This window comes from Eleginops maclovinus, chromosome 8 (genome assembly GCF_036324505.1).
Source record: "Eleginops maclovinus isolate JMC-PN-2008 ecotype Puerto Natales chromosome 8, JC_Emac_rtc_rv5, whole genome shotgun sequence".
Taxonomy (NCBI): domain Eukaryota; kingdom Metazoa; phylum Chordata; class Actinopteri; order Perciformes; family Eleginopidae; genus Eleginops; species Eleginops maclovinus.
The window spans coordinates 20,030,529-20,043,487 of NC_086356.1; the positions used below are offsets into that span (position 1 = coordinate 20,030,529).

The following is a 12,959-nucleotide window of genomic DNA, read 5'->3' on the forward strand; positions in this document are numbered from 1 at the left end:
TTCCCTATGTCAACAAAATAACTATTGTTCTGCTTGTTTACTCATGCACTGCAGCCTAAACTTATTTAGGCTTTACCCAGAGGGGCTGTTAGTGAGAAGTGTTTGAATTGAGTGGATCAGACAGTAAATGAGCTTGCAAGCTCCTAACAATATGTGTGTGTGATGTACAATTGAGAGGGAAAAGGGCTGCCAATTAAAAACAGGCGACAGGGCATGTGGGTGGTGAGGAAAAGGTTTTGGTCACTTCTGTCTGCAAAGCTGTCAAAATTGCTCCGAAAAGAGATTTGAAATGAGCATCTAAAATGGACCATCTCTTGATGTGTGCTACTGATGTAAAAAGGAAAACTCCAGCAAATGTGCAGCCCTGATTTCTTCTGGATTTTGCCTGGAGTTTATGTGAAGAAACAGCTGTTGATTGCATGTTACCTGGAAGGCAGCTACAATCGTAGGTGGTGTCTCCCTTCTGCACGCAGGTGCCTCCGTTGTGGCAGGGCGAGGGGCTGCAGGGCATGTAGGGGGTCTCACAGTGTTGGCCACTGTACTCGTGAGGACAGCGGCAACTGTACGAGCCCACCTCGTTCACACACGCCCCGCCGTTGAGACAGGGGGAGGGACTCTGGGCGCATTCGTTGACATCTTGCTTGCAGGTTTGACCATGGAAGGCAGGGGGGCAGGTGCAGATGTAGGTGGAGTCGAAGGCCGAGCACTGGCCGCCGTTTGCGCATGGGTTGGACGCACATGGGTTGGCGAGCTGGCAGGTTTTACCTTTAGAGCAAAACAAGAAGGAGTTAAACCAGTAATAATACACAACTAACGGTAACTGCATCAACCTGGATGGATGGATGGATGGATGGATGGATGGATGGATGGGTGGATAGATGGATAGATAAATTATAAAATGTCTTTATGGCCAAGGTCTAGTTGAAACAGGTAGTTAATTATGGGGGTTTTTCCACATACCTGACCATCCAGGTGAGCATCTGCAGCGGAACACAGTCAGGGTGATCAGGTCGCATGTTCCTCCGTTGCGACAGGGGGAGCTCATGCAGGCGTGGTTATCGGGGGTCAGGCAGAGTCGGTCGTTGAAACCCAGACGGCACTTGCAGATGAAATCAAACGTGTTGCCATGTGAAACGGCACGACATTCCCCGCCATTCCTGCAGGGTGATGGGCTGCAGGGACTGGGGTACTGGCACCGGTTTCCCACATAGTCACTGGGACATCTGGGAGGAGACAGAACTCATTTATTAGTCCCACTGCAGGGAAGTGAACAGTTATAAAGGAAAAGTAGCATAGCAGGTAAAAAAAAAAGGCATGCAATAATAAAAAGAAAAGCACACACTAGTAATAAAAAAAAGAAGAAAAATGGATCTGTGACCGCCGGATTTCGCTTTTTTAAAAATCATAACATGGTTAGGGGGTTTTGGTTTGAAAAAAACAACACATTTAACGACATCCTTACGGAACTTGGAAAAATTAGATTGATATTTGTCACTTTTTTCTGACATTTTAAAACCCAAATGATTATTAATCTGCGAATTAACCAATAAAGAAAAATAACTGTTATTTTTATCTTTTTTGTGCATAAAGGTTAAGCACTATCTGTCTTTCATAGAACATTTTAATGAATCCAGAATATTATAGATTATGTATTATTTGTGATAGATGTATTTTTTACTGTAGATATGTTCATATTTGCAGTTCTGTGTGGGGAACATTCTGTATTCTGTGTCTTTAGAGAAGGGGGAAGAAAAGGTGATTAGAAAACAAGGATTTTTTTCTTGAACAACTCTCTGAGCAATTATCCAAACAAAAGGGGGAGTAAGGGGGAGGGGAGGAGGAAAAGTTTCCCGCCCAGAAAAGTCCCAGTGCAGCGGGACGGGGAAGCCATGTTGTTCTAGTGTGTCTCTCTGGATTAGACTCCCTCAGAACCCTGAAAACACAGAGTGCCCCGAGAACAGACGGTGCTCAATAGTCCACAGCGGTTCCCATCTACCTTTCCCCCCCAGGCTGTCCACACTCATCCTGAATGACTGCAGAGATCAAGGGCACCGGGCCGGCTCTGGATGTCCTAAACGAAGCTCTACATTCACACTCTAAGCCCACACATTCACACTAAGGATGGACTGCTGCTACAGTCACATAACTCCACAAAACTCAGGTCTGGCCGCACTCTCCTGCAGCGCCTGGGTAGTAATACATTTGTCTCCAATAAAACAAAATTAGCTAAAACATAAGAGCTGCATAAGTCGACTAAACAACTGTCAGGAAAGCCATCAGCAACTATTTTGAGTGAATTCATGCAAAAAATGCACAGAAAACATGGATCAGTCGTCCTGCTTTTCCTCTTTTTCTGTGGCCGCTTTAACACATGTATTTCTCTACAGGGATCAGCAAATGGCTTTTGCATCTTATGTTGTCTTTTTTCTGTTTGTTGTAATATTAAATGCTATATTTTGGGCTTTTGATGTGAAAAAACAAGAAATTTAATGACATCCTTATGGAATTTAAGATAAATTCGATTGACATTCCTCTTTTTTTTCTGCCATTTTAGAAACCACATTGTTAATTATCTGCAAATTCATCAATTAAAAACAATTGTTATGTTTTTGTGCATGAAAGTCAAGTCATATTTAAGTTCAATTTGGCATGAAAAATAAGACATTTAGAGAAATCATATTAGACAACTTGGATTCTTTAACAGACCCAAAGATTCATTTAGAAAAGAATCCAAAGATAAATCCATTCTACTTCTTAGTTCAAATCCCTGAATCAAACAGGAAGTCCTCTGTGTCACGTGTCGTCATTAAACGTCAGCGAAAAACCTGTTTATGTTTGAATCGGGGCTTGTGTGAGTGTGTAGCTGTGTGCAGATGAGTGTGTGTTTATGTGTAAGGGAGGGCATCTGTTGGAGTGTCTCCACAGGGAGCAGGTGCGCATGTTAATCAAGGCAGCTGTTGGACAGAACTCCTCCTCCTCCTCCTCCTCCTCCTCCCCCCCTTTATCCCTCCCCTCTGTCCCCTTGTCAGATGGGGGGTGCGAACAAGCCAGCCTCTTCTCCAGGGACATAAAGAACCCATGTGAAGTCAGCTGTTGCAACTTCTGTCTCCTCTCCCCCACTCTTTTTAATTCCTTACCTGTTCCTCTTCTAAATTCCCCTTTTTTTTTTTGCCTTAACACTGAATATTCTCTCCCTCTTGTGAAAGTTATCAATGGGAAATAGATACACTTTTTGGGCAAAACATAACCATTACAGTATCTCAAGTCTTAATATGTCCACTTACCTATTCTTAATGCTGATTTTTAGTACCTATTTGTCTTCTTTTATTTCTAATGTGTGCCCTTTCTCTACATTTAACATGCTAGCTACTCTTTATTTGTGATTGCCATTCATCTGCTATGTCACTTTTGCTGTAACGTTGTACATTTCCTCGACTCATAAAGGAATTCTGATTCTTCCTGTTTCTGCTTTTGCAGTTTTTCCCTTCCTGTATTTTTTTACAATTCCCAGCAGTTTGCTTTTTACAGCGCTCCCCATATGTCACATGGGACTGCTGAAAAACTCCCTTGTTGACTTTGTGAGGTGAGACCAATCAGAGGGTTTTTAACAGTGCCATGAGCTCCACAGGGAGCCCAGACAGTTGCAATTGGCAGAAGATTGTAAAAAACATTTGGATTTGCTTTGAAGTCTGCCTGCTTCCTATTCCACTTAACCGTGAAAACACATTGAGGGGAATTCCCTGTGTTCCTTTAGACAGGGGTGTAAAGTAACTAAGTACATTTACTCAAGTACTGTATTTAAGAACAATATTGAGGGACTTGTGCATCACATATGATAATTTTTTGTTCTCTACTATAATTCAGAGGTAAACCGTGTACCTTCACTCCACTAAATTTATTTGAAACACTTTAATGATCAATAATTATAAAACATATCAGAGATATTATTCTGAAATGGACCAATCAAACAATGACTACTTTTACTGTCGCTACTTTAAGTACATTTAGATGAGAGTACTTTCTACTTTCACTGGAGGAACATTTAGAATACTTTTACTGTGACAGAGTATTCCTACACTCTGGTACTTCTACTTTACTCAAGTACAAGATCTGAGTACTTCTACTTTTACTCAAGTACAAGATCTGAGTACTTCTACTTTTACTCAAGTACAAGATCTGAGTACTTCTACTTTTACTCAAGTACAAGATCTGAGTACTTCTACTTTTACTCAAGTACAAGATCTGAGTACTTCTACTTTACTCAAGTACAAGATCTGAGTACTTCTACTTTTACTCAAGAACAATATCTGAGTACTTCTACATCTCTGCATCTAAAATCTAGTAATGGAACAGATGTTGTAAATTGTGTGTGTGTGTGTGTGTGTGTGTGTGTGTGTGTGTGTGTGTGTGTGTGTGTGTGTGTGTGTGTGTGTGTGTGTGTGTGTGTGTGTGTGTGTGTGTGTGTGTGTGTGTGTGTGTGTGTGTGTGTGTGTCTCATCCCACACTAACTAACTGTAATAGATCCTCTTTGTCCTGAAGTCAGCCCAATCTGAGATAAAGATCCACCCACACGCTGAAAAGCTAAGCAGCAAACACACAAACACACACACACACACACCACGGCAACAGGTCTCTGTCTCCACCATGCAATGTCCCCTCAGGCCGGAGCAGATGCTTCCCCGACCTCTGACCCCAAACACTTTTGTGACTGCGGGGTCGGCCTCTTTGCCTTCTCTCCCCTCTCCCTTTTCTCCCCGCTGAGCCTGATCTACCATCTGCCACTCTGGGGTGACTTTATTCCCAGACACAAAAACCAGCCCCTACTGTGCACTGGAAATGCCACAAGTGAGGAAAAATGTCCTGAAAATGGCTAAGATTGGTCTCCAGTGACGATGTGTGGGTTTTATTCTTTTGGTTAGTCTGAAACAGCATCTCTTGTTGTAGACCACCACACACTGTAATACCCCTGACAATAGTAAATATAAAAATGTATTTACAATCTGTTAACGGTACCAGCTGTCTCTTTCATTGTATGGACATTCAAAAAAGATATACTGTATAAGCTGCTACTTTTTTTACCATGATGTACTTGTCTGACATTTGTTTTTTTACTTATTGTTTTTTTTATTATTGATCATGTGTGCATACTATATATATATATATTTTTTAAATATTAAAGACCATTCTTTTTACTTTATGTGCACTGTACTTCTGCTGTTGTAATAATGTCAATTTCCCTACTTGCGGGACAGATAAAGGATTCTGATTCAGATGTTCTTAAATCTCACACACTCACTTCACTTCTTTGTCTCTATAAGTGTCTTCTTGTTTCTCCTTATTTTTCTCGCCTAGTTAGCTGATGTTCCCTTGGATGTGTCTAATCATTAGCCAAGCTCTGACCCCTGCGTTACACATCTGTGAATAAAAAACCTAGAATAAAACAGTGAGGTTCTTGAGAAAGGAAATGACAAATGTAGCGGGCCTGAAAGGGACTCAACTCCCCTTGCGCTTAACAGGAGATCATGCCTATGTGTTTAACAGCCATGCATGATAGCTTTAAATACAAGTGAGTGGATTCCTATCAAGATCACTCCTGTCTACCGAGTTCTACCTTTCTTACACTGCAAAGTAAACCATTCTGTTTTATTTTGTGAGGGTTAAGGTGTTAAATCCTGCAAAACAAGAGAAAAAGAGGCTCTTGCTTGGTTTGTTTTGGCAGTGATTAAGCTACTTCCTGTCTCACACTGTAAAAGGAGTGGTTTACGAGAGTCAGACACGTATGGGAGCACCTGCTTGACTAATGACTGCAAGATCACTTTCATGCACAAATACATACCGGTTAGCAAACACTGGGGTTGTATCTTCAGTGTGTGTCTGAGAGAGATGGACCATGTTCTGGAGAAATCCAGCCTCACAGTCAAAAGAGGGAACACAGCTGCCCGCGGCTGCACTTCTGACAATCGTTATCAGCAACAACACAGGTCACACTTTATCAGGTCCTCACACCACATGTCACATCCTCCTTTGAGAGCTGAGATCAGACCAGCTCTACTCAGCTGTTCTGGTTCTGGTCTCTTGAAGCAGAAATACTAACTTTTAAAAGTAAGAGTATTTTAACTGATTACATTTCCTCTCATGGAGAAAAGCCCAATACAAGAATGCTGAAGCGTCTTGTTTAGTCCATAACTTCAAAAATATTCTGTTACTTTTAATAGAAGAGTCACTAAACCAGCAAGTATAAGCATTGAAGAAGCTGGAATCAGAGGATTTTCACTTCTTCTTTCTACAAAAATGACTCAAACTAATTAACCGTTTTTTTTAAATAGTTGGTGATTCATCTAATAGTTGACAACTTGTCAATGAATCCTGCAAACCACGCACTTACATGCATGCACCTAACCCGTTCACATCATTTGTACATGCTCTGTGGCGCAACCCTGACATGCCAAAGTGGCTGGTGTTTCTACATCTGACAGCCTGTGCCTGTGCATGTGAACTGTCAGCGCCCACTCCAGCCAAATAGCCTCTTATCTTTTCGCTGTGACAGCACAACTTTGATCGCCCAGCTCTGAGGATCTCCAGACCCACAGGATCCCACTCTACTGGGGCCCCTCTGACACTGAAAGTGGGGAAATATGTGTCCACCTATCGAAGGTTTATTCCACATTGGAGGACTCAAAGTCAACTTTTAACTTCATTCCCTGTATTAGAAAAGGGGGGTCCTGGCGTGTTGGGAATGGGCCCAACCAGGGGAGTGGCCGCCTCAGAGCTTAAACCCCAATAAAAGCCTGACACCAACAGGCACACTGGAACCAGCCGTGCACCTGATTCGCTTAAGCCCACATGGAGCTGAGACCTGCTCTGTAATCCTATTGAAGGATGAATGAAGAGCGGCATTCCTTGCTGAATGAGAGTGCAGCGTCTCTTCAGTGGTGCAGTAGACGGTCTTGATGTGTGAGACATTTTATCATCAATACGCAACACCAGGCAGCTCCCTGCAAGGTCACAGAGGCCTGACACACACCGCTGCAGACCGTACGTTTTTCTACCACGGGTCTATTTCTGTCAGATGTCTTGCGGTATCTGCACCACGCAGCAAATAGTTGAGATGTTTTCTGAGTTTATTACCGTGCACCTTGCACCAAAACAGGGTCTATTTCAGCAAAGACACATCAGCAGTCAGGCGGGCCAGGGTTCGAGGGGCAAAAACCTCTCAACCTCGCTGTGCCCTCATCACGTTCCACAAATGGAAACTAAATTTGACTTGGTGCCCCTACATGCTTTCAGAGCAGCCTGCATAACAAGACGGCTTCCGCTGCGTGGGAAACAGGAAGCCCCAGACCTTGAGATAACCTTTTACTTCACAGAATCATGAGTGAGTGCTTCCCCATTACGCCGGCTCGCTGTTGTTTCTGTGCATCTGGTATCACCACAACACAAAGTAAGACGAGTGGAGAACTGATTCTCATTGTCCCCGAACTGATGCCATTACTTGTGACCAATTGCTTGTTGAGGCATAGACATGAGTTGAGGTCTTTTTAAAGCACAGCAACTTTTAAAAATAGGTTGTACAAGTAAGGACAAACATGAAGGGATGTCTTTAGAAAACAAACAACACTTACATTTTTAAGGATTGAAAAAGATATACTGATTTTTCACACTGTGCTCCCCCCTCACATGACCCATTTGTCCAAAGACAGAGTCTAATTTATGATATTTGCAAATGTTTTTATCAGCACTATGATTCATTAAATAACAACCTGTCTGGACAGCCTTTTTTTGTTTGTCTAATTTTAGAAGCAGGAAGGACAGAAAAACATCCTTTCTGAAGGACAGGGACAATGGAATACCACTGTAGTGATTGTTGTCCACGAAATCCATCTGCAAGACATCTGATTAGCACAGTTTACACCCAGCCTAACCATGTTCTCTATGCCAGCATGTGATTTCACCCTATGCGCTCACACTCGTGGGAACTGTGATGCAGGAGGATTTAAATCTACACCGTACTACTCACATCTGTGTCATTGCATGCCTCAGAGACTGCTGCACAACACTCTGAAGCACAATATGACTCAAGGGCAACTTCAAGAACCACCAAAAGTGGGTTTAAACAGATGGAGGCCCACGTCACAACAAGTCAACCATGGCCTATTTTTGGGGCATTGCTTTCCCTTTCATTGCAGTGAGACAATCTTTTTCTCGTAGTGAGCAAAACATTGGTTTCCCCAGGTGGACTTTCCATTTATGTCAAGACACAATCACTAACTGAAATTGCCAGGTAATGTGTCAGAAAGGTACATTTTTGAAAGCTCCCTTGTAGAGCATTAAGAAAATATTTCTATTATCTGTAAAAAAGACATTTTTCATACTAAAATGGCTGCCTTTCATTCTCTTAAATTTGAGGTATCCTGCTTTTTCCCGTGTTAAAGTGAGTAGTTGTGGGAACATTTGACAATAGGCATCACGTTGGAAGCTGGAAACTAGGGTGGACATTTTTTTCACTTCTTTCTGACACATTAAAGACCAAATGAATCAATTAATCTAGAAAACAATCGTTATTGCTGCACTAACCCCCTCGGTATAGACGCCACACTCTGACCCCTGTCTGAATCTCCTGTGACTGATGGCTGCTGGGCTCTGCAGGGATTAATGCGAGGCATAGCGAGGAGGAAGAGGGAAAGCGCGGGCGGGTGAAGTGATGCTCTTATCCTGTCTGTTTTTAATTGGACTGAGCAGAGATGGAGACCACAATAACAGCTTTGTGGAGAAGAGGGGGGGGATGGAGGGACCAGTTGCAGTGCACACGTGCGGTGGTCTGTGTGTGGAGTGTGTGGCGTGTGCAGATTAGAAATAGGTGGCCCTGGGCGAGCAGTGTGGGGCTCTGAATGGCTCCCCCTTGTCCCTTGACCACAAGCCCCAAGGGGACACCAGGCCACCCCAGAGTTTCTTCTTTACGGATATTAAAATAAGGCTTCCACAGCTAGTAATCATTATAACATGGTACAAAAAAAAATTGGTGTGAATTCTGAGCACAGTGCAATTATTTTATTCGCTTCCTCTTCCACATCCTCATCGCAGAAATTCCGTTCAGACATCACAACATTCAGCTTGACTAGGACTGTTGTTGACTGCTGTTACTCCTGACATTCATAACTTTCACAATTCCAGAAAGGAATAACCATAATTCATCCAGATTGTTGTATTAAATTCAGCATCAGCTTTTCAGCATACACACAGCAGTTTCTCCAGGGATTGCATTCTTTAGCCGTCTACCCAATAACTGCCTCGGTGAAACTCACACACTTGCTTATATAGGTCAGCTAAATATCACATGTTTTACCTATTAAACTATTTTAAAACGAACATAGTCGAAACAGATATCCCACAATCTGCCTCTTTGTCCGTTCCCACTTGTTTGCCTTCAAATTTCTGTACTTTATTCTAATTAATCTGACTCTCTTGACATCCAATCCAATTACATTTCACAGCCATCTGGCTTTCTAATGGAGATCACAAGCAGAGTAAGGTTGGGGGGGGGGTGTCCATTCAGAAAGCAGGAGACAAGCCTTTTGCAGGGAGGGGGGGTTATGGCAAGGGTTTGGTGTGTGCTGTGGTGGCTGTGGCATGATGGGAAGCCCCACTCAGATTAGTCACACAGCATTATTCTGACTGCGGGACAATGGGTGGCGGGCGGCGGGCGAGCCCCAGCTGTCGCCCATGAAAAGGCAGAAAAACAAGATTTAGGACTGGACGCGTCCCCTCACTCTGCTGGGGAAGGGGTATTGCATTCATTAACGGGGGAGGATGGAGTTGGGGGCTTTTGTCCGGCTACCCTTCTCTCACCTCTCTGGAGCTGCACTCTTTTTATTTCTTCAACAGACTCAAAAACAGCTTCTTTCCAACTTCCATAAATCTGTTGAACTCTGAAATCACAGTCTGACGTACAAACCAGTACAAGGCGCTGGGGGGAGACATACAGTGCCTCTATATGTGCAATCCACATCTGAGCAAATAGTGCTTCATCAGAATCAGAATTCCTTTATGTGTCCCCCAACAGGGAAATCTACATTATCCCAACAGCAGAAGTGCTGATAAAGAGAAGAGAGTGAATAGGCACACACTATGATCATGTTAAGTGTAGTGATTTATGTATTATTATACTGTTATGTCAATTCAATTAGTTCATAGATTTTAAAGGCTGTTTCACGTATTGTATTTCTGTTGCGCCTACGGGACCAGCACATGACATTTCGTTGTGCCATAACAGTGACAATAAAGTTCTTGAGTCTTGTTTTTTTTGTGTGTATGGCCTCACAGAGAAATGTGGCTCCTGTAGCAATGCAGAAGCAAAAACCAGCCCCTGATAAAACTCAAGGGCCCCTGGTTGCTGGGCACAGGGCCCGCTCAAAGGCTGGAATGAAAAGGGGGAATATGTGGCCCCCTTTTTTCTTTCCCCCCCGACCTAAAAAAGCACTTTCGAGTAGCGAAAACACACCACAATGCACCTCTAAGAAGACAAGACGATAGCAGGAAGCTTTCTGGTGGTCTGCGTTTCAACATCTGCTGCTTCACAGGCTCGCCACTTACTTGCACTCTCCATTTCCATTGTGGGTGCCTTCACAACGTCCTCCATTAATGCATGATTCAGTGGGCAGGGAGCATTTTAGACCTGTTGAGCACAAAAACAAATTAATAATAAACTCACAAGACCAGAGGTGGGAGGAGTACTCAGATCTTGTTCTTAAGTAAAAGTTCCAGAGAGTAGGAATACTCGGTCACAGTAAAAGTCCTGCATTCAAAATGTTCTTAAAGTAATGTAAATGTACTTAAAGTAGTGACAGTAAAAGTAGTCATTGTTTGATTGGTCCATTTCAGAATAATATCTCTGATATGTTTTATAATTATTGATCATTAAAGTGTTCTCAGAGCTGGTAAAGGTGCAGCTAGTTTGAATGGCTTTTTATACTGCAGGGTAGCTGCTGGATTTACTCCAGGTGAACTAAAGTCTGATTTAAGGGCTGATTATATTTACCATCATTAATCCAGATCTGTAAAGTAACTAAAGGGATTAAATACATGTAGAAGAGTAAAATACACCATTTAGCTCTGAACTGTAGTGGAGTAGGAGAAGAAAGCAGGAAAACATTTAAATACTCAAGTAAAAGTACCATAAAAGTACTTGAGTACTCAGGTACTTCACACTGGGCCCTCTGAACTAGCTGTAAAGATTAACACGGATTAGCTGGAGTTAGAATAACTGGGAAATTATTCATCAGTGAATTCTTAAATAGAACATTTTTTTAACGTACACATCCTTAATCTTTAATTGATTTGTTACACAGTTGTCCTGAGGGGATTTTTTTTTTTGGGAAGCCTCTCGTGGACACCGGTGCGTCCAGAGCGTGTGTGTGTGTGTGTGTGTGTGTGTGTGTGTGTGTGTGTGTGTGTGAGGGGGGGGGGGCGCACGCTTTTGCGGGGAAAGCTGCAGCAGCTGCGGGGCTCAGACGCGGGACAAAAGAAATCAGAGTCCAGCACGAGCCATAAAACACTCTCCTCGGGCATTGTTTACCGGCAGACGGGGATAACAGCACCCCCTCCACCCACAACACTCTCCCACCATGCAGACAAAAGGTGTCCTCCCCCCTTCCTCCCCCCTAACGCGTCCCCCACACACGCACCCGCTTCCATTATGTCCCGTGTTATTTAAAACCGCTTCTCAGGACAATCTCCAAATGTTTTACTATATGGGATCATATCCAAAATAAAACAGCCAATCAAATGAGGGATTTTGATCCATTATTATTTATAACTTTTTGGTTGAGTTACAGGTGCTGATTATTCTAGCCTAGGCTACCTGTGCACACTTTAAATGTATTAAAATAAAAACGTTCACAAGTGAGCACAGGGAGTCAGCAGCATTTGGCTCGTGCACTTGTTGTAAATTCCCACGAGCAGTAAAGTAACTTCATTAAAGTTTCTGGGGGGTTTACAAGATCGAGGGTACATCTCATACTGGTATTGAACAGTTCAGAATCCCACGGTACTGATATATATAAACTTCTTTCAAACTTTGATTCATCTTCCTCCTAGTTCCCCCCCCCCCACACAGACACACACACACACACACTCTCCGCAGCACATCTTCAAAGAAGGGAAAGTTTACCTTGTGTGAGGACGATTGCAGGAATCAGAAATGTTAGTTTCACAAAGAAACGATACATTCCTCCTGTTCAACTTCACAAAATGCCGTTGACTCCCGCAAAGGGTTCGCATAGATCCACAGTTTGGTCCAGGTGTTGCCTTATAAATAAATATCCTTGCAGGAGGGAAAGGGGTAAATCCAGCAGCACACAGACAGAGAAGGTTCTTGAAGGGGACTCAGTTCATAGATGTTAACCTGGTGCTTTCCGAGTTCTCAATGAAATCTGCAGGCAACTCTACATGTTCCTCCCATTCCCCCCCCCTCCCCTGTCTCTCCTCCCCCTTTACTCCTCCTCCTCCTCAGGCCGTATAAAAGCTGCGTCTCACACAGCCATCCCTCTCACTGTCCAAAAGTGAAATTATTAGCATTAAAATGATGGAAAAGTACAATTACTTTATTATTTATTTATTTTTGACTCTTGAACACATAGCTGTGGTAACATATGAGCACCAGGAAAAGCGCTATATTAATGCCATGTAATATTGTTATTATTATTATTATTATTATTATTATTATTATTATTATTATTATTATTATTATTATTATTATTATTATTATTATTGCAACTATCTTCACTCCACTACTTTAAGATTGTACACAAGAATAGCTTATGAAATATGATGCTTGTTTTTCAATGACAATGATATTATATAAATACAAAAAATACTGTAATTTCATAATACTCTTTTTCCTGCAAGGACTACTTTTACTTTAATATGTTGCTAATGATACTTATTTACTATGGATTTTAGAT

At 42.4% G+C, this 12,959-nt stretch overlaps 1 protein-coding gene across 1 annotated transcript in view; it reads right to left on the reverse strand.

The window, feature by feature from the left end:
- notch1a (notch receptor 1a) overlaps positions 1-12,398 on the reverse strand; it is a 31,066-nt gene extending 18,668 nt beyond the window's left edge. Inside the window, exons 1-4 of the mRNA XM_063889952.1 lie at positions 12,167-12,398; positions 10,591-10,672; positions 961-1,223; positions 427-765 (exon numbers count right to left, since the gene is read on the reverse strand). Coding sequence (XP_063746022.1) covers positions 427-765; positions 961-1,223; positions 10,591-10,672; positions 12,167-12,224 — 742 coding nt within the window. The 5' untranslated portion in view covers positions 12,225-12,398. The remainder of the gene's footprint in view (positions 1-426; positions 766-960; positions 1,224-10,590; positions 10,673-12,166) is intronic.
- Between the last annotated feature and the right edge of the window lie 561 nt (positions 12,399-12,959).